The sequence below is a fragment of the Delphinapterus leucas genome, chromosome 8, assembly GCF_059928025.1.
Source record: "Delphinapterus leucas isolate spDelLeu-1000000601 "Yukka" chromosome 8, BTC_Dleu_Yukka2, whole genome shotgun sequence".
Lineage (NCBI taxonomy): Eukaryota > Metazoa > Chordata > Mammalia > Artiodactyla > Monodontidae > Delphinapterus > Delphinapterus leucas.
The window spans coordinates 43168975-43194907 of NC_143136.1; the positions used below are offsets into that span (position 1 = coordinate 43168975).

A 25933-nucleotide genomic window follows, 5' to 3' on the forward strand; every position below is an offset into this window, starting at 1 on the left:
AAACAATTTCATTCATGGATTAATATTTTTGTCGAGCATGCGTTAAAGGTGTTTCTATTATTAACATGTTGCGGAAGACCAACCGAAACCCAAACTTTAACATTACCATCATGCCCCCATAGCGCACAAAAACACCTTCAGAAAACTGCCAGGATATATTAGGGGGGTAAAAAACAAACAACCCCCCCCAAAACTAAACATGCATGTTACTCGAGAGTTTAAAAAAAAGAGCAACTATGATAGTACCTCATTAGTAAGCAATTAATTAGTCTTTTTTGCCTACGCATGCTTGCTTCCTAACGTGCTCTCTTGGCACAAACATCTCCAGGGTTATTAAATGTGGCTACTAGGACATGCACCAGTGTGAGCCACTGTTAACCATGGGTCTTCATCCCCTGAGATGCTAGAGATATGGATTGATTATTGCGGATTCCAGGATGGGAGTGATGGGATGTGCATTTCAAGTACCTTAGATCCAAGCCAGTAAGCCCAAATAACTGCAATAGCATGTTTATTCCTAGCCTCCGCCTTCAGCCGGCTCAGTTCCCTTCGCGCCTGTGATGCATTTGAAAAGGAGTTACAGAAAAGTTTAAGGCAAGAAAGGTTACTGCTGATTCCCAATGGAGAAAGAGGAAGAGAGACACCGGTCACCATCAAACAGTAAACACAAAAGCGTGTGCCACCACCCCACACCGAAACGTTGGAAAGAGCAAGAGGCAAACACGTGCTCAGGAGCTTAAGCCAGTGAATCCCGAATGGGAGGGTCCGTTGCTCCACACATCACTCCTGACCCGCTGCCTTCCTGGGCATCTCTGGCCTACCTGGGTACCATGCCAATACGCTGCAATGGTGGTGGCTGCTTCCTCACAGCGCTTCTGATGCTTCAGTTCCCTCAGGATTTTTCGGGCCTAAAGCACAGAATGACCCAGAAAGATAGAAAATTAACACCAAAAAACTATATCCATAGTGACTTGAAAAAAACCACCTGAAGAGATAGTCATAATCCCCCTTCTCAAGGGAAAAATCAGTAGCTTAAAGAAAGGAAAAGGGAAGGTTGCTTTATTAGCCCAAAATGGACCATGAGAAGGTGGTAAATGAAGACATTATCAAGCATGACAGTGTAGCCCCACTCAGATAGACAGCAGCCTCCCACGCCCTGACACGTGACAGGAAAAAATCTGACCACAGCAATACAAACTGGACACGGCAGATGGAAGGAACAGTTCTCAGAAGGCGGTCAGTGGATCTCCAATGATCCACCAAAATCCACTTGATCACTTTTATTATTATTGTCTGGAAGGAACTGTAGCTGTACTTTTTTTTCAAAAGAGATGGCTAAAAACTTGCTATAAAATAAAATTATCTCACTGGTTCAGTACTAGTGGCTTCTTTCCAGCAGTTGCTTGAAAATGATTTAGTGGGGGCCAGGAGGACAGCCGGTTTGGAGGCGAACCCTCAGTTCTGCCTCTGAAGTCTCTAGACTGGACGCCTGGACCCAGGACTCGGTAGTAGGTCAAAGGAAAACCTGTGTGCAGCAATCTCACTTACTCTGAGCACAGCAGACTTGTATTTGGCAATTGCTGTGGGACAACCACTAAGCACCTGGGCTGCCCACAGGCCTAGACAAAGGGCAATGGGAACGGCAGGACTCCTGAACCAAGATCTGGCTTGTGGGCTATAGTGTGCTGACTCTGAATCACACTTTGGCAGGAAGGACCCAGAACCAGGTGGTGGGTGCACTAGGACAGCCAGAGCTTAGGATCTTTCAATCATGATGGGGCAGCCTGCAAGAGGGTCACAGGGAAGGTATGGAAGGCATTGTGCTGGGGTGCTGAGGTATGGCAGGGCTCACAGGTATGGAGGCAACAGTGTGAGACAGCCTTTTGCGTTACAGCTTCCCTCGCAAACAGGGGGCAAGAGGATATTGAAATCATGTACGGTATTATTTCAAGGGCTTCCTGCTCAGAGAACAAAGCTCTTGAAAAGAAAGCAGGAAGCAGCCAAGACATGTTGTAGGGCCGGAGCTTGGCCCATAATATTTATTTTTTCCATCTGACTGTTTACAGGGTAGGCAGGAGATGAGGAACCCTCCCCTGCAGGGTGAGCCCAGAGACATCATCCTTTGTAAAGAACATGAAAACCTTACATAAATAAGGATCACTTCTTTTAAACTCACCTTCCAACCCCGGATATAAGACTGAATTACCAAGGTAGAGCTCTTTATCTGTTGATACCTCTTTTGTTGCTGTAGGATGAAAGGGGAAGATATCAGCAATTCTATTTACATATCCATAACATGCACACTGAGAAAGAGAATTTGCTCACTTAGTGCAATGAACTCTCGATCACCCATATTCTTTCCAGGAACCAATAAGTACAGAAATCAAAATATCCAACAATCCAAAATTATTATGATTAATCCAAAGTTTGCTTCAAGGATGGTAAATACAATTAATTTCGAAATGACTCAGGACCCACCATTATTAACATCTGTTCTTTGTGTCATGCTGTTATAATACAACGTCGAGCACATAGCAGATACCCAGTGAACACACATGAATGAATACACGTTGAGCTCTGCATCTGCTCCTAAGCCTTCTCTCTTCTTGGTGCCATTTCTCAGTGTGCTACTCACTGGGTCAGCCTCTAACGTCTCCAGTTCCTTTTAGGTTTGCTGCTTTTACTGCCCCAAGCTGGGAAATCAGCTAACAAATTTAAGTCAACTCCTATCCATCGACTAAACTTTATTTATTGAGCTCCTACTCGCCATAGAGCCCTTCAATAGAACCGTGAGGATGTTCAACTACAGCAGAGGTTATTTCCAGGTGGGGAAGGTTAAGGAAGACCCAGGGAGATCTTCCCAAGAGTCGGCTCGGCAAGCTAGAGGCCCAGAGGCCCTTACTTCCAGGGCCAATGCCTTGGAGAGTGGAGGCTGCTAGAACACTATCCCTAGAGAAGTGAGCGCTTACTGTATTTAGCGGGGAATATTCACTACAACGTGGGCATTTGTGATGAAATTTCACAGCTTTTCAAACAAAATACTGAAGCCAGGCTGTGACTCAGACCCTGGAAATGGCAGAGTGCCCAGCCCCCTTTCTCTGAGGGGGAACAGATGCTCCCAGGACTCTAGGCTATGTTCCGGAAGCTCAGAGAAAATGAGCAGCAGAACAAAAGAGGGTGCCCGAGAGAAAGGCAAAGAGAACCCTGGGACCCTGTACAAGTCACCACCTTCTTTGGGCCTCAGTCTCTTCATCAGTCAACTGAGGAGCTGGAAAATCTCTAAGATTCCACACAGAGTGATAGTCTACGGCTGTAGGGGCTAAACTGTACCTACAATATCCGACCATCACTTCTGACATTCATTTGGTACCTCAATGTCTTCTTTTAAAATTCCTGCATGGCTTGAAAATAACTGTCTTTAAAAGTCACCTCAAGGAGCCATGAAATATCACAGAATATGGATTTTAAGATAAGTAGTAACCGAAAATGGTCATTCGGAAAATCTTGGAGTTATTTGGTCAAGGGAAAATCACTGGCTTGGATAACTGTAGTTAACTGGTGGAGGCATTTACAAGCATACCTTGTTTTACTGTACTTTGTAGATATTGCGGGGTTTTTTTTTTTTTACAAATTGAAGGTTTGTGGCAACCCTGCGTTGTCAAATGATGGTTAGCATTTTTTAGCAACGAAATATTTTTTAATTAAGGTATGTACATTTTTTTTAAAGATATAATGCTATTGCACACCTAATGGATTACAGTATAGCGTAAACATGACTTTCATGTGCGCCGGGAAACCAAAAGATTTGCAATGTTTGCTTTATTGGAGAGGTCTAGGACCAAACCCACAAAGTCTCTGAGGTTTGCCTGTAGTTCAAATTCGAAAACAGAAATAACACTAGAGCAAAATTAATACTTCCTCTAAAGTTTGGGCTATTATTTATCATTCTAACTCTCAGAATCACAAATTAATGATACATATGGTGACTTTTTAAAAATCTCGAGATACAAAAGCTCCTTATTGGGAGGGAGGGTGGAAACAGCACTTGCTATTTTTGGTTCCTTGACTTTTCTCCTCATCCTTCTGATGAAATGGCCCCTTCCAGAAGGTCTTCCTTGACCACCCTATCTAATCTCCAGTCTCCCCATTACTCTTTATCTCAGTTCTCTATTTCCTTCCTAGCACTTACTCTAAAATCTGTCATTGTTCTATTTATTTGCTTAAATGCATATTGTCCCTCACTAGCCATGAACTGTATGAGGTCAGGAATCAGGTTGTTTGGTTCACCTTGCTATCCCCTGAGCCTGGCAGAATAAGGGTTTCAAAACTATTGGTAGAATTCAATATAGATGAATTCAGGATGCTTCAAAACTTGGTTTTTCTTAATGATCTCAAAATAAGAAATAATAAAAGGGGTTCCTTGAGGACTGCCTATTTGTGGGTCCTCCCTTTCTCAGGCAAACAGGAAACAGAGCATTATGAATCTGCCGAAGGGCCAAGTACCACTGCTATGTGCAGCCAGGTTGGTGACAACAGTCTTCTGGGCCTTTGCAGGATACATGTTAATGAACCCACTGGCTAGGGTCATACTTTAACACTTGTACTGTTGGTTACACTCTTTTAACTTGAGGAAGCAATTTTAAAGATATTCTTTTAAAGATCACATAATTTTTCCTTACTTTTCATTTAAGTAACTCATTAATTTCTAAAACTTGGAAATTATACACTAAAATGTATTACATGAGAACAGGTCAGCATAAATGATGTCCTGATTATACACACCCTTAAAGCAAAACTCCTCTACAGCTGAAAAAGAGGAAGAACACCCTAAAGGAGATTTGATTGCAATTTTAATTCATTTTCCAACTCACTCTCTAGTGAAAAAGCAGAGAATGAAAATGTGTTTGGAAGCAGTGCTCTTATCATTAAAATTCATTTTGTGAGAACGCAATGCCAAGTTCAAGCTAGCCTAGAGGTAAACCTTCAGGTTCCCCTCAAACCTGTTATGCCTCCAATGAAACATCTATAATTGAGTGAGAAAGAAAATTCCCCAAAGAAATTCCATACCAATTAAATACTTTATTTTGGAGTCTTTTCCCAAAGGGCCAGATATCTGAGGACTAAAGGAGATCCAACCCTTTAACCCAAACCCAGAATTCTACTAAAATGTGGCATTAGCTTTCTGGAATTAAAGCCATTTTCAGTATTCCTACAATAAATGGAAAACAGCCAATTATTTGGGAAAATTGACCCTACTATACTCAAAGGGTTAAATGACATTATCTCTTCCAATCTGATAACCAAATTCAAGATGTAGATCTCCCACTACATGTACCTCCATCAGTGGAAGACAGCAGGATAAACTAGAGCTTTGACGTTGTCCTGGATTCAAACCCCATCCCTGCCTCATAGGAGCTGTTACTTAACAGCTCAATGACTTAGTTTTCTCATCTTTAAAAAAGGGACCAGAAAAGCACCCATTTCACGAGGTCATTCGGAGGATGAAGTATGTAAAAAAAAATACCTACACAGTTAAGTACATAACAAATATTTGCAAAAAAAAGCATCGTGATTACAGCTCAAAAAAATGTCAGGGGCTCTCACCGCGTATCTCCTGTACCAGGCAGCAATCACGATTTGGCTTTTTCTCATCAGCAGGAAGTGTGTGCGACATTTCCACCCCCGATAAATCTTCTGAATGAGAGTGGCCAGGTCCTCAAGACGCTGCTTCCTCAGGTCTTCCAATTTGAATAACTAATAAATAATAGATGGATTTATCAAATTTCCACCCAAAACTCGTGGCATATGTGAACATCATTCTCAGGAAATAAAATGTCACAATGTTGGAGTGAACCACATTGAGGAAAACAAAAATAACTTAATTACAGATATTATGAATAGTAGTCCAGAAGAAAACTATTGGGATGAATTCACGCAAGATACACAATTTAGAGTACAGTGCTTTAGAATTTATGACGAATCATGTAAGGGCTGAACTGAGCTCTAGATGTACCTTCACACTATCTGTGAAGATGAAATTATTGGAAGGGAGGTGACGGCAAGGTCTCTCTCAGACGATTTGAACACTTTCCTAATTCTCCAAATTTCCAGTAAACTGCTATGTAAATTATACCTCATGCTAGTCTATTCAGTTATAAAAAGGCTCCAATGGAGTTCTTCACTAAGTAGAATTTTAAGTGTTCTTTTTAACTTAAAAAATTTTTTAATGTGGGTGCCTTCGTGTACCTCTGAATAGCAGGGCTGTCTTTCCTAAAATTACTGTATAATTCAGATATTACAAATACAGACTGAAGTAACCTCCAATTTTTACGAGTTAGGGAGGTTTTATTGTAATACCATTTTCTTTATGATTTCTTAAATGCTGTACAATCTATCAGCTCAAAAGTTTTGGTGTTTCATAAAAAATACAAATGTTCTTCCATTATCCCTTATTAAGCCACCCCTTTGGACATTTGCAGAAAAACACAAAAATGTGACATTCGTGGTAGCATCTTGGGTAACATTATAAAGTTAAATATCCTTTAAGAATTTGCCCATATGATTATAACACAAATTCAGAGTGTAACGTTTCGATTACATACTGTTCTTGGGTTTCGAATGAATATCTTTGATCTACCAAAGGAGTACTCTTCCACAGGAATCTCCAATTCATTAAACAAAACCTCCACGCCAGCTCTATAAAAATAAATAAAAACAACAAATTTTCTGAGTTACAAAAGTAGGCTATCTTATCTTAAAACATGATATTAGGTTCTCAGCAGTATAAAAAAATACCTTCAATTCCAAGTATAAATGATCTTTCAGTAAGCATCCTTCCATCAAAGAATTTCCAGAGTGAATTCCACAAATTTAACCAAATCTAGTAAATGCTCAAAAAGCATTTTGGGTTTAGAACTACGTATTCTAAGAAAATATGGTATTAAAGACAATTTCTTGATTTCATTAGCAGAAGTGATCAAATATACTTGTAACAATGGACCAACCAGGGCCAGAAGGGTATGCAAGAAACTCACATCTATTTTGTACCCACTCAGTTACTTCTTGCAAACATTTTAAACACTGCTCCTGCTACTCAGATTGTGGGCAGGTCCCAAGAGTGCTAAGTGCCAGGCCAATGGGATGCAAAAGAACACAGGGTGGGAGCAAGGCCTGGACTTGACTCTGACCTCTCCATCCTGGACCGTGGATTTAACGTCAGTCTTTAGTACTAAACTTCGTCCCACCAACCTGTGGACTGGATGCCAGGCTAGGAGTGAATCCTTGTTCTGTGTATTATAGTAGATGCTGACCACAATACCCTGGAAATTAGCAGTGGGAAATGAAATAGTACCCAGACCCTACATTATTTGGGTATTGAATTATGCATCAGGGACCACACCATATGTCTGGAGTTTATCTTCTTGTAATACACAGTGAAGTGTCTAATCCTACTGATTTTCCTGTGAAAGGCCAGGTCCAGTGACAATGTGGAGTCAACACCAGTATAGTGAAAGAAAAATCCCCATAAAACAGGCATGTCTGCCCTGCTGTAGGAGCTGGGAGAGCTTTTGTGGCCTGCAGAAAAGGGGCAACTTCTGGGACTGGTGAGAGCAGAAGAAAGGTCACTGCACAGGCAAGGCCTGGTTTCTCTTCTGCAGCAGCCCCCCTGCCAGCACACAAGTTCTCTCTGCATGTAGAGCTCACAGGGGCTGCTCCATGGGATGAGTCTGCAGTGGTCCAGCACTCTGTCTGTGACTGGATGGATGAGTGCAATTTAGGGCAGATGAGCTGGACACCACATGGCCCCAAGTTCTGCCATATTCTCCAATCCAGCTTTGTTCACAATAACACTGACACTGTGAACCCTATCTGCTCCTGTATCTATTTCTCGGTTGGTACAGACTTGGTCAAAGAGTGGGACCCCCACCCTTCATTCACTCTCTCTGGAATTCACTTATTCCCCAGAAATAAACCCCTGAAGAGCTGAGAGCAGTGATCCAAGATGCCTGTAGCTCTACCCTTGTATGAGTCTACACAAATATACCTATCAATTACAAATTCTCCTCCTGCTAACTTGCCACGACATAGTTTAGAAGTTTTATTGACATACAAGTTCCAAATGTGGATTTGATAAGCCGTGTTTAAACCTTAAAGAAAACCAAGACTTCTATAATTAATAAGAATTAGCACAAAGTGGTATCCTGCTGGAAGATGGTCCAAAACAGAGGTTACAGCCAACTTTTCATAAAATTGTTTTGCCTAAACAGCACGTGAAGAAAACAACATGGTATCTGTATGCTTTAGAACTTCATAATTAAATATGATCAATGAATGTCTTACCTTGCTGGTCCTTTCCAATGAGGCCATGTTTGTTTACAAAGCATTTTGTATCTTTCTAAGCAAGGTTCATAGGCCTGCCTGAAGGCGTAGCCTGCTCTCCTCACGCGGACATTCTCCAAAAGACCCAGATACCTGACCTGATGACATACTAGACCCTCGTTGAAGATGTGTGCTGCCTTTTTATCATTCGGTTTGATACACCTAAAAGATTACACAAATTTTAGGTTTTAAACTCCTTCTCTTACGGATTTATCTGTCCATGTTTTACAAAGCATCATATATAATTATTTCATGGTGAGACAATTATTTATTATTCTTGGAAAAACTAGTCATTTCTTTTGAAATTATTTCAAATCATTTTACAAAAACCTTAAGATAACTACACTGCAGATATAGCAATAAAAAAGAATAATACATACAATAACATGGGTAAATATCACTGACATTCTGTTTAATGAAAGAAGTCTGATGTAAAAGAGTACATATTTTGATTCCATTTATATGAAGTTCTAGAAAAACTAATTCCTAGTGAGAACTCAGTGTTGCTTTACCTCTGGGGAGAGGTAGGTGGAGATCGACAGGGAAAGGGCACAAGGGAACCTTCTGGGTTGATAGACTTGTTTTATATCTTGGCTTGGATGAGGCTATACAGGTGTATACATAGGTAAAAATTCAACAACCTGTACAATTAAGATTTATATACTCTATTGTATTGTACATACATTACATACCTCAATGAAAAGGTTAAAACACTGCTGTCTCGCTAAATCCTTATTATCTCCCTCCTTTTCAATAGGGTACTTTGCTGCCCAAGGAAAGACTACATTTCCCAGCTTCCTTTGCAAGTAGGTGTGGCTATGTGATCAAAATTCTAGCCAGAGCATAAGTCATGTTTGCTATTTCCAGTGTGTCCTTAGAAGGAAGGGACTTGTTCTCCCTTTGCTCTTCTGCTAAATGCTGGCAGGAATGTTGACATGGTGGAGAGCTATCTTTGACTACATAGATAAGAGGAAATACCCTGGCAACTGCAGAGCCACAACATAGAAGGCGTTGCTCTATTAGCACTGGAGTCTATACACTTAGAAGTACATGAGAAATAACTGTCAATCTTGTTTAAGCCCCTATTATTTCCAGATCTTGTTGGAGCAATCTCTATATCCTAATTAATATATTGTTAAACATTTACGGTTATGTCTGCCTCACTTCAACTGTCAAATTCCACACATACATGTAATACATGGACAACTAAATCTTACCTAGTTTGACCTTGGTGTTTTTATGGTTTTTCTTTTACATTTAGAAAAGTAAGGTCTACTTCTTGGCTTAAGGACAAACAGATCAATGGAACAAACTAGTGAGTTTGGATCTAGACTCCTACACATACATTCAATTGATTTTCGATAAAGGCATCAGGGCAAATGAATGAAAATGGAGATTTTTTTTCTTTTCAATATGTAGTGCCAAAACAACAGGATAAATATATGGAAAAAATAGACCTTAAAATAAATCTGAAACTGTAAAGACTCTAAAAATATATATATAATAATATATTCACAACTTTGGAGTTTATTAATTAAGACTTCTTAGAGATACATTAAAACCACTGAAAGGGAAGGGGAATAAAGGAACTTTCTGGGGTGACGGGAATGTTCCATGTTTTGACCTGAGTGGTGGTTACCAAAGTGTATACAATGGCGAAAAAACAATGGAGCCATTCACCTAGGATCTGTACATATCACTCCATGCAAATTATACCTCAGTAAAATAGAATCTTAAGGTTAAAAAAAAAAAGTTTACTCAAATGAGAATAACAAAAGCAACTGATCACACAAAGTTTCTTGGTTAATTTTTTTTGAAACTAGGATCCTTAACCTAATATATGTTCTAACCTGTTTGCAATCAAACCAGGGGATTTTACCTATTTACATTTGTTATGAATATAAATACTAGGTCAACAAGTTAAACACAAAAATGTTCTTCACTCTAACTTCCTCATAACTGAATTTTCAAAGACAACTGTAGAAGGTATATGTGGGTGTGCACCTGCCACATGAAATCTGACCCATCAGATACACACCTTCTATTACCTAGTTCACCAAATATACACATCACAAACTCTAATCCTAGTTGGTCTTTACTGAATTTTGAGAACTAAGATGCCCTAGAAGCAAAAAAAAAAAAAAAAAAAGAGAGAGAGAGACCAGATGCTTTTTAGGAGTTCTTTCTATTGTTTTGAAAAAATTATTTAGATTGTTTCAGAAATCATTACTTTCTCTGGGTCTATAACTCTCACAGGGAAGAAAGAGGCACATACTTCCTCACACCAGACCTGCAACTGAAGCCCCAGTTGCTTCAATGCTCCAAGTCAATATGACAATCCAAAATGAATCCACCAAAACAGTTTATGCAAAACGCTTACCAGAAAAAAATTTACATTTTGTTTCTTAACTTGTCATTAAAAAAAACCCCAAAAAACCCAGAAAGTTGAGAACTCCTATGTGCCAACAACCCAATTTCATTAAGTATCTATTCCCATCCCCCGCCACAATTTTTTCTTTTCCCTTTTTAAAATTCCCTATTTTGAGGCCACTGGAGTATTTTTTAAGCAAACCCAAGACACCGTATTATTTGACCCCTAAGTACTTTAGTTATCCTCTCCTTGGGTTACGCTCAGATTTAAGCAAACAGGTAAAATGATCTTCCTTGAGAGTGCCTTCATAATCGAATGGTCAAAGAATTTTATGTGCCAGAAATACCTAATGTAGTTTGGATTCTTGGTCTGTAGGTTTTTCATCAGAGTGGCCACCGATGCCTTGAACTGTGAGCCGGCTGTAGGAGGCCTTTTTAGGTTGATCTTGGCAGGGTTCCCTTCGGGGAACAAAGACTTGATGAGGGCATGGCCGGCCTTCCACATGGCTTGGGACAGGTCTCTATAGAGAAGGTCGTTGTTCTTATCCACAAATCCTTCCACTTGGTACAGCACCTATGAGCAGCAGCACATGGGACTCAGTGGCTGACAAACTGCACGCCAGAACATCAAACAACTGTTAAAAATATCCCGAGACTATCTATACCACAGCCTCTTCTTTCTCCATCAAAGAATCTCCAACAAGTTAGTCACACTCTAATACCAAATTAGCCTCCAAGTTTAAATTCCATCTGTCTAAGTCACAGAAGAGTTCAAAATAAATTCTATTACCCTTCAGGATTTGCAAGAATAAACTCCAAAAATGTTATTATAACATTTTCAAAGGATTTTAGGGTTTTTTTGGTGTTCAAGCATATTTTTGAGGTTTTACTTGTATTTTTTAGTTTACATGTGCCAATTCTAGTGTGTTTAAAAGGAGACAGGGGGAAATTGAGATAACACAGATATTTTCATAGACATCCTAAACCAGCAGAGAAACTGACCAGGAAAGTATCTTTTAATAACATGGGCTAGTGAAAAAAAATGAAGTACCAAGTTCCAGCATTTTGAAATTAAAGGAAAAGCTACTATATACTTCATTTTTACTAAAGCCATAATCAGATTTTTTTCCCTTTGAAGTTTGCAAGCTTATTTGTAAGAAAGGAGGTATTAACTCCAATCAATAATCATTCAGGACCCCCAAAATCAATCTATTGTCCCAATTGTTTTTAATATTATCTTTATATAGTTGATGACATAAAATTAATTACCCCAAATACTAACCAAATTAATAAATGCTTTTTTTTAAAAAAAGTAGATGTTTTCTCCAGTGTCGATTCAAAATTCAATCTGAGAATTCATTATTTTGCTAAATGGTTGGTGCTTTTAAAACCTTACTGTAAGTCTTTTTTTTTTTTAACATCTTTATTGGAGTATAATTGCTTTACAATGGTGTTACTGTAAGTCTTTAGTGAATGCTAATTTTTTACTGGCAAATCTTTTATCAGTGTCGATAGATCTTTTTTATAGGCTAGCTTTCAGAGCCTGAAAATAATAAAATCGATTTTTAATATATACTTGAACTCTTTCATTAAGTCCACTGGCTTTCCTTTCAGCTCTCAGTATTAGTAAGATTTTGCTCAACATGGTCCAGATTCTATTCCCACTGAACATTTACTGACTCTATGCTTTCAGCAGCTCCATTTATCCTCTGGAGCTGGCGCTGGTCAGAACGCCATCTCTGAGGCTGAGGCTCGGGGTCCTCCACGGGGGCCCGGGCTCCCGCACCTTGCCGGCGTAATGCTGGATCCTGAAGCAGCTGTGAGGCAGGGACGTGTCGTTGAGGAACCGGGAACACTTGCTCATCCTGCTCTCAAAGTGCTGGTGGGTGGCGCACACTTGGTTCAGCTTTTCCAAGAAGGTCTCGTCGGTGACCGTGCCTGGCCTCAGGCACTCCTCATCCAGCATGGCCAGGATTCCGTTTGTGTTCTGGGTGAAAGGAGATAAAAGGGTTTCCTTCCTTCCTCGCTGTATTAATAATTATTCCTAATTATGCCATTAAACACAATCGACTTAGTCACAAGAAAATTCCGTTCAGGCACAACAAAGAGCAGAGAATCAAAACAAGTAACAAAACGCCCCCCACAGAAATCAGCCCTCTTCCAGCGGGGTCCCAGGTGCTCTGGGGGGTGCGGAGGGAGGGAGTGTCTGCATGAGTCTCCCCGCTCCACCGCAGGCCACGATGCCTCCCCGACGGCGAAACAGGACTTAGATGTCACCTCAGCCACCTTATCGGGATGATAACTGAAATTCATGTTGTTTAGCAAAAGGCAAGTCAGACCTCAAAGATTCATAAACAAATCTAAAAGTCAGAAACTAATGTGACAATACTCTCTCCTTATATAACGTGGTCATAAATCACAAAGCATAGTCTCTTAAGGCCATTATTTGACTCACAGCTTGAGAAGGAAATTGGTTTCAGATGTTTCCAAACTGTTCCTGTGTTCAAAATAAAGTTTATTTTCTTGGGGAAAAAAAGTGGTGTGATTCGGGAGGCTGCTTTTAACGATCAATGCAATCAAGCTGTGTTTCAAGAATATCTGTTTAGAATAAAATTCTCCTTCCATATAAAATTTCGAAATGGATGTTAAACATGGGTGAGAATTCGTTTGTTGGGTATTCAGACCCTGTGATCATATTTACCCCAAGAGCAGTCAGCCCAGCTAAAGTGAATCAAAAATCAGGAAACTTCTACTTTGCTTAATAAAGGCTGTTGTTCCTTTGATTGCCCCTACAGGCCCACATGTCTCCATTCCACAGAGAACAATCCACTGACCATGAGCCCCACCCGCTTCCGCCAGGGCAAAGTCCCCCTTGGCTCCTCTCCCCTTCTCCTTACAAGGCCATGACATCCTCTGACCAGCACTTATTCATTCCACACAAAATCTGGGGGAAGTGTAGATTCTCAGGAGTCAAGTGTGTTCATAACATCCCCGGAGTAAACATTATTGTTAGGCGATACTGGAAGGAAACATTTCCTTTATGTATCCAGGCTCCTACGTGAACATGAGTTTCTTCAATCATATATGCAAGGGGATTTTTGGCTGAGATAATCTAGTTAAATTAAGTGTATTACCACTGTTTTTTTTTTTTTTCTCCCTTCTTAAAGGTAAATAATTAAGTGCAATGTTACCTTTACGAAGAAAAACATGATAGTCACGACTTCTGAAAGTTAAAACCTCCCCAGCAAACTACTTTGGTCACAAAATTTACCAGAAAAAATTTTCATGAAATCCACTGATCTTCTAAATTTTAGACTAGAGTTTTAAATTGCTTAGGTGGAATATTAGTGTTCACAATCCAACACTGTTTACATTTTTCAAAACAAAGTTTATTTTTTAATTGAAAAATAGTAATGCTTCAGAATATTTTTTTAAAAGTTCAATTTAATCAAAGATGTGGCTTTCAAGAATATCTTGAATACTGAGGGATAAGATACTGGCTAATTAATAATATCCAAAACGTCTTGTTAAAGATGAAGAGAAAATGATTTGCTGGACATTTGGAGCCTGTGATTCTATTGCTGAAGCATAGCACTCACCTACACTGATAGCTAAAAAGACTGTAGAAAATAAAGTTTATGCATTGTTTCAAACTACTTTGTTATTAAGGCCAGGAAGACTTAGTAAGACTAAGCTTTTACACACAAATCAGTCTTCTTGCAATCAATTCGCTCATGATAAACTACATGATAAATATGATGTAAAAACAAAAATCTTAGGTTCAGAAAGGTTACTAAAAATTATGCAGTAATTTTTCACACTTTAAGCCTTTTCACGTACATAATTTGTAACCTGAAAAATCCCACGGCCCTTGGTACCTGTCAAGTCACACACACACCATCTCTCACATCCCTGAAGCAATCTATGGTCCATACAAGCCACTCCTGGGATCCTACTTAACTTGGCTCCTGAGATGGTCCCTTTATCCTCCTTTATTTTTACTTGAACAGCATGGAGTTTTGTTGTCGTTGTTACTTTTTAAGAAAATTTTTCCAGCTTTACTGAGATATAATTGACATAAAATACTGTGCAAGTTTAAGGTATACAACATGTGGATTTGATACACTACCATAGTGTTAGTCACCTCTATCACATCACGTAATTACCATTTCTTTTTTGTGGTGAGAACATTTAAGACCTACTTCTTAACCACTTTCAAGTATATAATATATAACACAGTATTGCTAACTATAATCTCCACACTGTACATTAAAGCCCAGAACTCACTCATCTTTCAAGTGGAAGTTTGTACCCTTTGGCCTACATCTCCCCATTTCCCCCAAACTTTAGCCCCTGGCAACCACTATTCATTTTATTCTGTTTCTGAGTTTGTTTTTTTTAAGATTCTACATATAAGTGATATCATACAGTATTTGTCTTTCTCTGACATATTTCACTTAACATAATGCCCTCAAAGTCCATCTTTGTTGTCACAAATGGCAGGATTTCCTTCCTTCTCATGGCTGAACAATATTCCATTGTATATATACATCACATCTTCTTTATCCATTCATCTGTAGACGGACGCTTAGGTGGTTTCCCTATCTTGGTTATTGTGAATAAAGCTGCAGTGAACGTGGGAGTGAAGATATCTCTTTGAGATCCTGATTCTGTTTCTTTTGGATATATACCCAGGAGTGGGATTGTTGGGTCACATAACAGATCTAATTTTAATTTTTTATAGGAACCTCCTCTATACTGTTTTCTTTTTTTTTCTATACCGATTTCTATAGCGATTGCACCAATTTACATTCCTACCATCAGTACACAAGGGTTACCATATTTCCCCACATCCTCACGAACAATTATCTTTTTGATAGTAAGCACTGAATACTATGTTAAGAGGTCGTTAGAATTTTAGAAATGAAATGGATATTTTGACTTGGCAAACACCTTCTTTTTTTGAGTCTCCTCTGATCAGTGCTCATATTTCCACGAGCTGTGGATTGGACCTGGGTTCCCAGCACACAAGAAAAAATAGTGCACCTAAGGGCACGGCATCTGAGCGTCATGAATGGGCTCTGTGATACGGCAACAGGATTAGCATGGGGGAACCTGGCTAAGTATCAAAAAGTCCAGCTGTCTACGTATGTGTTCGAGAACCATGTGTGAGTTCTTAAGGTTATGATAAAGTTTCCAGAACTCTGTATTTCTCTGAAGTGTTGAAATAGTGAAAATACAAAAGCTGAACACTGAAGGCAGTGAGATCGTTCGTAAGTAGTGAATTACACTACCAAGAACTTCTTTGGGAAACTGTACCTAATACTCACATTTTCTATTAGGTCACAAATGATAGCATTATTGAAGTACTCAATGTGAGTCCATTCTATGTCCTGAAAAAGAAAACAGAACATAATCAAATCCCATATGATGATGCTACAACACTACCATCTCTAACATAAGACTTTGCCCATCTTACTATATTCCACTTCCTCTCTGAAAATTTCCTTCATAAAAATCAGTGCTGCAAATGTCATCTTCCGGTTCCCAAAACTTTCATAATGCAGCAGTCTAGCACTGACATGATCCGACTGAAACAACCGCCCTTGACCTGTGCTGAGGCTGCCTCCCCTACCACCCTCCCATCTGTGGCAATTTCCCATGCACTTCGCTGGCCCCGGGTCATTTATTCAACAGGCCCTTGGGTCAATATTACTTTTCGTATATTTACATGTTTACAAGGAAATAAGTCAGAACTTGATCCCCAGATTTTTATGTTCTTAATTTGTAATCACAAGGAAGAAATTAATTTTAAGAGTCAACCCCATATTGTAGGGCCGTTAACTATTTCAAATGTAAAAATAGAACAGTGCTAAGATAAGTATTTTCAACATAAGGAAAGACATGAAAACCTATCCACTGGTTCTAACACTAGCTACAAAGCCAAATCTGGGAGGCCAAATGTAACCATTCTGTATCTGCTTACACTCTCCATAAGTGTAAACATTTATTTTTCTTCTAAGGGGAAGAAAGTTAATCCATACAGCAAACTAAGGATCTTCCTATATACTCTTAGAAGTGTTTTAGACAATCTGTACAAACTGTTTTAAGTTACAGATCAAAGTTTGCGCATTCTCTTTATGATGATAAGACAGGAAGAGAATGAATCTGGCTTTTAGGATGTTTATGTTACAAAAGGTGCCATTCAAGTATAAAATGTTTCTAAAGCATGATAATCATTTCAAATGAAAGATGAAATATTCATGATTTAGTTTTTGAGTAGATGAGTTATTTTACTAAGTCACTGGGAATAATAATCACATTAGAAAAATCTATACTGAGAAGCCAAAAGAAGAGGATTCTGTGTCCTTAATGACTTAAAATGACACTATAGAAAATGAAGAGAAGGAAGTAATATTACTAAAATATTAAAGCAAATAAATGAAAGGGAAACAAAAATATAATACTATATATACAAAAAAAATTCTCCTTTTTGTCTGATATAAATAAATTTATACTTAGAAAAACACTGGCTATTTAAAAAATGAAAGGGTGAAAACCAAGTACGTGTTTTACAATTAAGGATGAAAGGACTCTGTAAATATTACTTCTGATTATTTTCCAACGACATTCAGTGAGATAATCCATCCACAGCACTAGTATAATACCTGGCATATAGTAAGCACTCAACAAATGTTACCTGTTTTTATTATAAAATTTTTAAAAATCAATGCTTTTCAAGATTGAACAAAATATTAAAATACTGTTAAATACTGAAATAGTATTTTCAAATTTATATACGATGATAATTGACTTCTTTGGTATGCAGTTCTCTTAGGTTTCGGCAAATGCGTAGCATCAGGTAACCACCACCACAGCCAGCCTCCAAAATTCCCTTGTGCTCCCCCTTTGCAGTCACACTCCTATTCTCTGGCCACTACTGACTATTAGACACTTTGACTCTATAGCTTTGACTTTTGTAGAATGACATATAAATTGACTCATACATATGTAGCCTTTTGAGTCTGGCTTCTTTCATTTAGCAAAATGCATCTGAGATTCTTTCATGCTATTGTGTGTATCAGCTGTTTGTTCCTTCTTATTGCTGAGTACTAGAACCTTGTATGGATGCACCGCTGTTTTTCTGCCCATTCATCTCAGACTAGTTTTTTAACAGGGTATTATTTTACTTCACTCTACTTGAATCCAGTGAGACTCAAGTTGGTCAGCTGATGTTCACTGAGCACCTACTATGTGCTGAGCACTGTCCTGGGCACTAGCAGCAAAGAAAATCCCAGTTAGCTTAGATGTCATACCAAACAAATTTTTAAAAGGTACAATATGGCTAAACTTTGAAAAATCTGATTTTAGGGTCATGTTTGTACAGTCTTCTGAATCCAGAATTTGTATTATGAGCAAAGGAATACTTAAAATTTTTTTTCAATATTACCTCCCGTATATATTCCTCCTGCTCTTCTTTAAGAGTCAACTCAATGAAGATTTGTTGCAGCTTTTCATTACAATAATTAATAATGAACTGCTCAAAGCTGTTGTCCTATATGGAGAAAAATGAAGACAGCCTTATAAAGCAAGCAACTGGCACTCCCATGACAATGCCACTCTAACATCTCACTCCACAAGAAACGCCACACACGGTCTTGCAGACTTAACTGCGGCCCAGCACACAGCCAGAGGCTGGCACATCACAGGCATCCAAGAAACGATTCATGAGTCAAGTGAATGAATGAAGGATATACAAGTTACACACTATTTGGAGAATGAAGAATTTTAGTTGACAAATAAGCAGCCCACAAACATGGTAAAAAAAATGAGAAAGAAATACATTTCCCCCTAGAGGATCAGCAAAGAAACAGTGAGATTCATCATCTCTGTCACCCAAGTTCTCAATCTTCCATTCTCAACTCTGGAGCTCAAGAAAGTCTTTCTGACCTGACCTCTTACTCCCCTACCCAGGGTCAGATCCCTCATTCTGACACTTACATACCAGCACTTTTGAAAAATCATGCTATGTGTATACATGCGTGTACATGTGCATTCACATGTATTGATTAGTGTCATATTTATCTGTCTCTCTAGATTGTACATTTCTTAAGGGCAAGGGTTGACCATACATCTCTTGTTCACCAATGGAAGCCCATGCCTGCAGCACCTTGCACCTAGCAAGCACTCAGCATGTACTGGCTGACTAAATGAATGAAGTGCCCACAAAATACAGACTCAAGGGAATCAGCACATCAAAATCATCTAGCTAGAAACTCTCTCCTCTCAGAAGGGTCACACATTTATCACTCTTATGATTCTCAGCAGTGTCTTCTCCATATCAGAGTTATTGCCTGTGAAGATCCATGCCTACATCATTTCTGAACGATCTGCAGGGCTTAACGTATTGCTGTACATATTGAGGGCACAAATGCAGGTCTATTGGATGAATATACTTCACCAAGAACCACACCATCCAAAAAGAGGTAGATCTAGCAATAAAACTTGTTATTTTCACCCCTATCCCCCTCTCTGCAGAGAGAGGAGATGGTGTGGCAGTGGGAGTGAGAGATGGTGACCCCACCACTGATAAACCAGACTCTTTTCCCACTGAGGTGGCCAGTCCTGGCCTAACTGGCCATGAGGGTTCACCTGTAACGGCAGAAGCTCGCCACTCCCTGTGAATACAGAGCAGCTGCCTTCAAATCTTTCCATAAATGATGAAATCAAAAGTCAAAGACTTTTTTGAAAGTTGATCTTTCAAAATCAAGTTTGGTGCAACCAGGACAAATTGTAAAAGGATACCTAGGATGCAGCATCTCACCACACGCCTTCCTGGAAGGTGGCTGAGGATTTCTAATCACTAGTGAACTAATTAATCCGGGGAAATTTTAAACTCAAAACCATAAATGACACATAAAATACATTATCGGTGACTAATCTTTTAATGTTAAATGTAGTCGAAGATAAAAGTTTCTTTCTTTGTTTTAAATCCTGAAGGTTCTTACTTAAAAGGCACACATTTATCACCAAAACGTTCAACAAATATAGTCCTGGACACAAAGGTCATTCCCCAGTCCCCATTTTCATGTTATGTTTTAAAAACCATGTGTTCCAATCCTCAGAGCTTAACAATTTTGACCAGAGGCTGAAGTCAGTCTGATGTAGATGCCTTATAATCAGTATAAGGCCATTTCTTTATGAGGAAGTCTGGCTTTCTCAGTTTGGTAAAATATATCCCTATATAGTGCTACTACCCCAAATTAAAACTTATAAATAAAATTAAAATTTTAGTGACTTATAGGAGATCTTTGGTTTTTTTTAGAAAACAAATTCATGGAGTAAATCCTTTCTGCTATTTAATAGGGCTGTGCCTATGGAGCTATTTAGACAAAATTATGCTAAATTTTCAAATGGCAACTAATGAGGAGAAGGGAGGGGAGAACAACTGGTGTCTCTGACACAGTATATGGCTGTGAATAGCTGGAGGTACGCTTCCAGAACGGGACTATGAAATACACACAAGCAGATTAGAAACCAGAGGCAAAGCTTCACAATTACAACACAACCTAAGGAGTAAGTCTGAGCTAAAGTAAATTTCCCCTCAATTTTTATAAGTTCTTATATGAATTCTATATTTCATATCCACACACAGTTAATCAATGGTCATTTACTGCAAACTTCACACAGTTGGAGAAGCTATTAACACAGGAGCATGCAACAGGCCGGCACTGCAAACAGTTCATACTTACTGCATTCTGGTGCAGAAAGGGACAGATTATACAAAATGCAGTCAGTTCTCAATTTGCAATAAACTTCTAAAAGTAAACACTCATTGACAGTTATTCATCGGTGCAAATGACAGATTTTATCATCCAGGCTGTATTTCTTTTTTTTTCTTTATTTTTTTGGCTGCGCCCCACAGCTTGTGGGATCTTAGTTCCTCGACCAGAGACTGAACCCAGACCCTCGGCAGTGAAAGTGTGGAGTCCTAACCGCTGGACCACCAGGGAATTCCCCAGGCTATATTTCTGACTGGTACAAAACTTTAGATCAAGACACGTGTCCCATCATCTCAAAAGACAGGAACACGATACCTACGTGTGGTATCTGAATTGGGGTTCTGCTAGGTGAGAGCTATTCAGGATAAAAAACAGTCTGACTGAAATAATATACCATATAACTCGCTGGAAGTCCTAAGGCTTCAGAATCTAATACTTTTAATGCTAAATTATCAGGAAAATAAAATGTGTCTGACACATCCACCCAAAGACTCAGGGACAAAGGCAGTTGGCAGGTCACCGAAAGAGCGAAGAGATTCAGCAAGATCCAGGGCATCCCCCTTTCTCACCACAGCGACCCACACCTGTGCTGCATGGGCTGTATCCCCCCTTCAAACACAAACAGGAGGGAAATGAGAGTGTTCTGAAGACAGCCTAAGAACAAAAACTTGACTCTCTGACCTGATCCTGCTGCTTAAAAAGCAAAAACCAAAATCAACAGCACAACCATTAAGGCCAAAACCAGCTGACTTCCCCACAGAAATACCTCAGCCTCTACTGCAAACCTACCTCACAGCTCCCAAACGTGTCATGAATCGTCAGAGCGATTCATTATTGCTGAAAATGAAGGCAATCACATTTCCTCTGATTAACGTTTAAGTTGTTGATAGTGTCCAAATGTTTGGGAAATGAGACTTCACAAATCGTTAAAAATAAATTGCAAAAATTTATAATTTGTGGAAAATTAAGGAAATGTCTGGTGACAGTCCATAAACTGCAACCTGCACAGGTCCAATTTCTTCATTTATACAGGCATTAAATATCACCCGGTTTTCCCACTCCCCTTTATAAAATAGCCAAACTGGGTGTAGGAACCATCACTTGAATATGAAGGCACCAAAGCAACTTGATATTTGGGTGCTTTTTTGGTTTGTCAAGAACTCTGTGGGTGGCTAGCAATCCCCGAGCCGGGCTCACTCTTGCACATGGCAGTCCCATGAATCAAAGTCTCCAAAGGAGGGCTTCCCTGGTGGCGCAGTGGTTGAGAGTCTGCCTGCCGATGCAGGGGACACGGGTTCATGCCCCGGTCCGGGAAGATCCCACATGCCGCAGAGCGGCTGGGCCCGTGAGCCGTGGCTGCTGAGCCTGCGCGTCCGGAGCCTGTGCTCCGCAATGGGAGAGGCCCGCGTACCGCAAAAAAAAAAAAAAAAAGTCTCCAAAGGAGGAAGTAGGCAGGAGCTGAGTGCTCCCATGAATGACTCACCTCCTCTCCCTCCAGTCTGCTACCCATGCTCCATGCATGGAATTTTTCTCCGTTGTCTAAAGCACATTTATCCCTCAAGACTGAGGGATAAACTCATACTCCCAATAAAGTTCATAACTAGTTTATACCCATAAGTGTCAACCATGAGCTTTCCACTTGGAGTGATTTTGAAAGAGGGATCAAAAGTACTGGCCTGTTACCATATTCGTATATTCTCAGCAAAGAAGGCTAATGACATCTTACGCTCTTTAAGAGAGATATTTAAACCTTATACTCTTTAAAAATAATGTATATTGAAAGGAAGATGTAAAATAAAGGAGGCAGCTCCATCACCACCATCATTAGGATGGTGGATGGGAAGGAATTTGCAGGTGAATATCATGTAGGAAACGGGTGGGGCGGGGTGTGGCAGTTCAAACACTAAGATCGTAACTTATTTCAGCAAAAAGTACTATTAATTACATATTTAACTGATGTTTCTCATAGCTCAACACTTTTGTCTGAGGTCAAATTTTGGATATAACAAGTTTGGTGGGGGGGTTCCATATTTTACATACAATGTAAAATACATAATATTTTATTTAATGTATTATGTCTGTTGCGTAATAAATGAAATGGTACATTTATCCAAAAGTTATAAAACTTTGTAACAGCACTGTTTCAGAGGAGCTGGGCTATATTACTGCTTTAAAATGTGCTGTTGGTCTTAGCAAAGATTTACTCAGTGGAAAGCCCTTGGGCAGTCCCCATTTATAATGCTGTTCCTACAGAAAAATACAGTGCAATTAACAATCCATTTTTAAAAATTCACAATTTCAAGAAATGGGCCCCAAAACAGGAACCACTTTTTTTTTTTTTTTTTTAAGAAAGTAAACTTAAAAACATAATCCTCGGGCTTCCCTGGTGGCGCAGTGGTTGAGAGTCCGCCTGCCGATGCAGGGGACATGGGTTCGTGCCCCGGTCCGGGAAGACCCCACATGCTGCAGAGCGGCTGGGCCTGTGAGCCATGGCCACTGATCCTGCGTGTCCGGAGCCTGTGCTCCGCAGCGGGAGAGGCCACAACAGTGAAAGGCCCACGTACCGCATAAAAAAAAAAAAAAAAAAAAAATCCTCAAAATCAGAGAAAAACATTTAATATTAAATATTTTCCTTTTAAGACAGTCACAAAATTGAATGACTGGCTGAAGTTACAAAAAACTTTCCTTTAAATATGTAACATTTTTCTTCTAGGTACATACTCAATTATGGTCAATTTTAGAAAAATATCAATACCATTATAATGCTCTTAAATATTTTTAAATAGGCTTTGATTTAAAAAGTTAAAGCAACAACACTGATGAACGAGCATATACATCTTATGAACCATATTACTTCTCACCATTTTCGTTCTAAAATCTACTTTAAATTGTCTCCTTTCTCTTCAACTACAAGTTCTCTAGCAAATAAAGGACAAAATTAAAGGCAAAAAACTGGAACAAAAAGTGTTGCCTGTAACTAGAATCAATTTTCTTTTAAAACAATATTTTAGAAAACGAATCCTATAATCATGAGATGAACCTACCAGTTGGTCTTACACTGACCCTTCCCCAACTAATAGATTGTTTTATTTGAAACAATCGTTGCACCTTGCCTATCACACCCTTACTGTATGTGGCCACTTTCAACGAGGTTGTAAGGGCAAGATGAATAAGAGTGCCTGAATCCAAATAACTAGCATTTGGCCTGTACAAAACTAGCTCGATCATACGAAAAGTGAAATACTCAGCCACTGCTGTCCTGCTTTGGTCTACAGCACACTAATAGGTTTCCCCAGTAAACCACCTATCCATTCTAAGACCTATCAGATAAGCACTTAGAAAAACGTTGAATCAACTTAGATTGCCCAACACCGTTTTGAATTTAATTTCACTTTTTAAAAGAATAGCACTTGTTATTTCATGGAGATGCTATAAATATTCCTCAGAGATCTAAGGCCATGTTTGCAGTTATAAGAATATCCAAACTGAATTGTGTAGAATTGGAGTATCTGGATTATAATTCTCTTCCTTTGCAAAACTGGATATGTTCTACCAGGATTCATAGCTAGATTTTTCTCCTCAATGAACTTTAATTCACTTTCACCTTATTTTCAGTATCAATGTTCCACTCTAATCTGTTTTCCAAACTGACATCAGATTACACGTGGCCAGCAAGGCAGAGCTATTCACCCAGCTGGCACTGGAATGCTTTGCAGTCAAATGCATGTGTCATCATCCCATGGTTTAATGCATCAGTTTCCCTCTTCCGTTTAGAGACAGACGAAAGTAAATGAAAGGTTTTCACCAGCTCAGCTGAAAAACGTTCTCATGGGAACTGTCAGTCGGGTCAAGAGGCAGAATTAGAAACATTCAAAAACATTTCTTCTAGTGTCCTGTCCCATTTTTAAAGTGATGCCCAGGGCTCTCCAAAAGGCAGGATCTTAATTCCTGCAGTCAATTTTCGCTGAAGAAGAAAGGCAGAATTTTCTCTATAATCTATCAGTTTATTTTCACTTGAGTGGACAATATCATAGAAATTTTCATTTTTGCACTGATGTGGATTTTGAATACTTCCTCTTGAGTCATACTCTGAGCCCTTGCACTTCAGCTTATGGTACTTTTAAGTCCTTAATTATATGCGTTCCTAATGTTCAACCCTATGAGCTTTGACATTTCCATGTGTTCCAATTTTGCTGAGAATCCAGGAAAATGTATGATAGCATCTGGGGTATTTATGTGAATAAATTAAAAGAAAAAAAACCTTTCTACTTCTCTATCAAAAAGCAGGTAAAAGTATCTTAAAAGTGCCCAACCAAATCTCTACTCTGCCTTCCCCCCAAATAAGTTTATTTATAAAATAAATAATACATAAATAGATTATTGAAAATCAAGATGTTTGGAAGATTAACTGAGGAGGTTTAGACAGGAAAATGGAGAGAACAATTAACTATCATGAAAAACAAATCCGAATTCTCGCAAGAAACTGGGGAAAAAGAACCCCAAAGCATTTATTGCATGGAGAAGGAAAACTAACTTCTAAAGATTTTATGGCCATCATAAGATTTGCTGTAGACATATGACTGGTTGGATTTGGCCTTGGCTGAAAGGTCTGCTTAAAAAGAGTAAAAATGTAACCTGCTTGGTTTTAGGAATATTATATATACACAGATTAGGGTTAGGTTAAGATGAAGTGTGGGTGCTGTAGGATGTTTTACAAGGGCATCTCATGCAGAGGTCAAACGGCAAGAACACCACATATGTTTGGAATTTACAGTTCACGCTGAAGATTCCCATTTACAAGAGCAGCTGGTCTCAACCTTGACGGCACACTGGAACTACCTGGGAGCTTTAAAATACCGCCGCTCGGGCTGCACACCCTGAGGTTCTGATTTATTGGTCTGGGGTGTGGCCCAGACAGCTGAATTTTCAAAAGTTTCCCAGGTGATTCCAACATGCAGCTAAGTTTGAGAAGTACTGAACTGGAGTGTATTCTTCTGAAGAAAGGAAGAAGACTGTTTAGAAACATAATGCAAGCATTTTCATGAAGACCATAACTGTAACAGTGTTGAGAAAAATGGTGATATAACTTGCAGAAGGAAAGGATGTTCAGAAAGACAGACTTGTAGAGAAACTTGAATATATAAATGAAAAATATTCCTGGATTGCTAAAGGGTGTTTCGCTTAGTGCCAGGTTACAGGATGTTTCCACTTGGAACATCTAAATTCTGTTCTGATTAGGTCTGTAGCAAATACTTTCAAAAAGTAATCTAGTTTCCTGATTAGAGCTTCCTACCAAATAGGATGTGTCCTCAGCTGGCAATAGAACCACCATCTTAGGTCCAAGACCATAAGCTCCATGCAGGCAAGGAACATCTCTGCCTTGCTTACCACTGGCATCTGGC

General features: G+C 39.2%; 1 protein-coding gene across 5 annotated transcripts in view; it reads right to left on the reverse strand.

Moving 5' to 3' along the window:
* The window catches only part of MYO1B (myosin IB), a 192621-nt gene that overhangs the window by 25794 nt on the left and 140894 nt on the right, over positions 1–25933 (reverse strand). For 2 of the 5 annotated variants that reach the window (XM_089916558.1, XM_022567282.3), the window contains 10 exons: positions 18200–18304; positions 16080–16142; positions 12536–12736; positions 11097–11323; positions 8341–8541; positions 6603–6696; positions 5605–5754; positions 2177–2245; positions 822–908; positions 469–555 (listed from right to left, as the gene is read on the reverse strand). In XM_089916558.1, coding sequence (XP_089772684.1) covers positions 469–555; positions 822–908; positions 2177–2245; positions 5605–5754; positions 6603–6696; positions 8341–8541; positions 11097–11323; positions 12536–12736; positions 16080–16142; positions 18200–18304 — 1284 coding nt within the window. The remainder of the gene's footprint in view (positions 1–468; positions 556–821; positions 909–2176; positions 2246–5604; positions 5755–6602; positions 6697–8340; positions 8542–11096; positions 11324–12535; positions 12737–16079; positions 16143–18199; positions 18305–25933) is intronic. The other 3 variants (XM_022567283.3, XM_022567284.3, XM_089916557.1) reach the window with 2 other exon arrangements.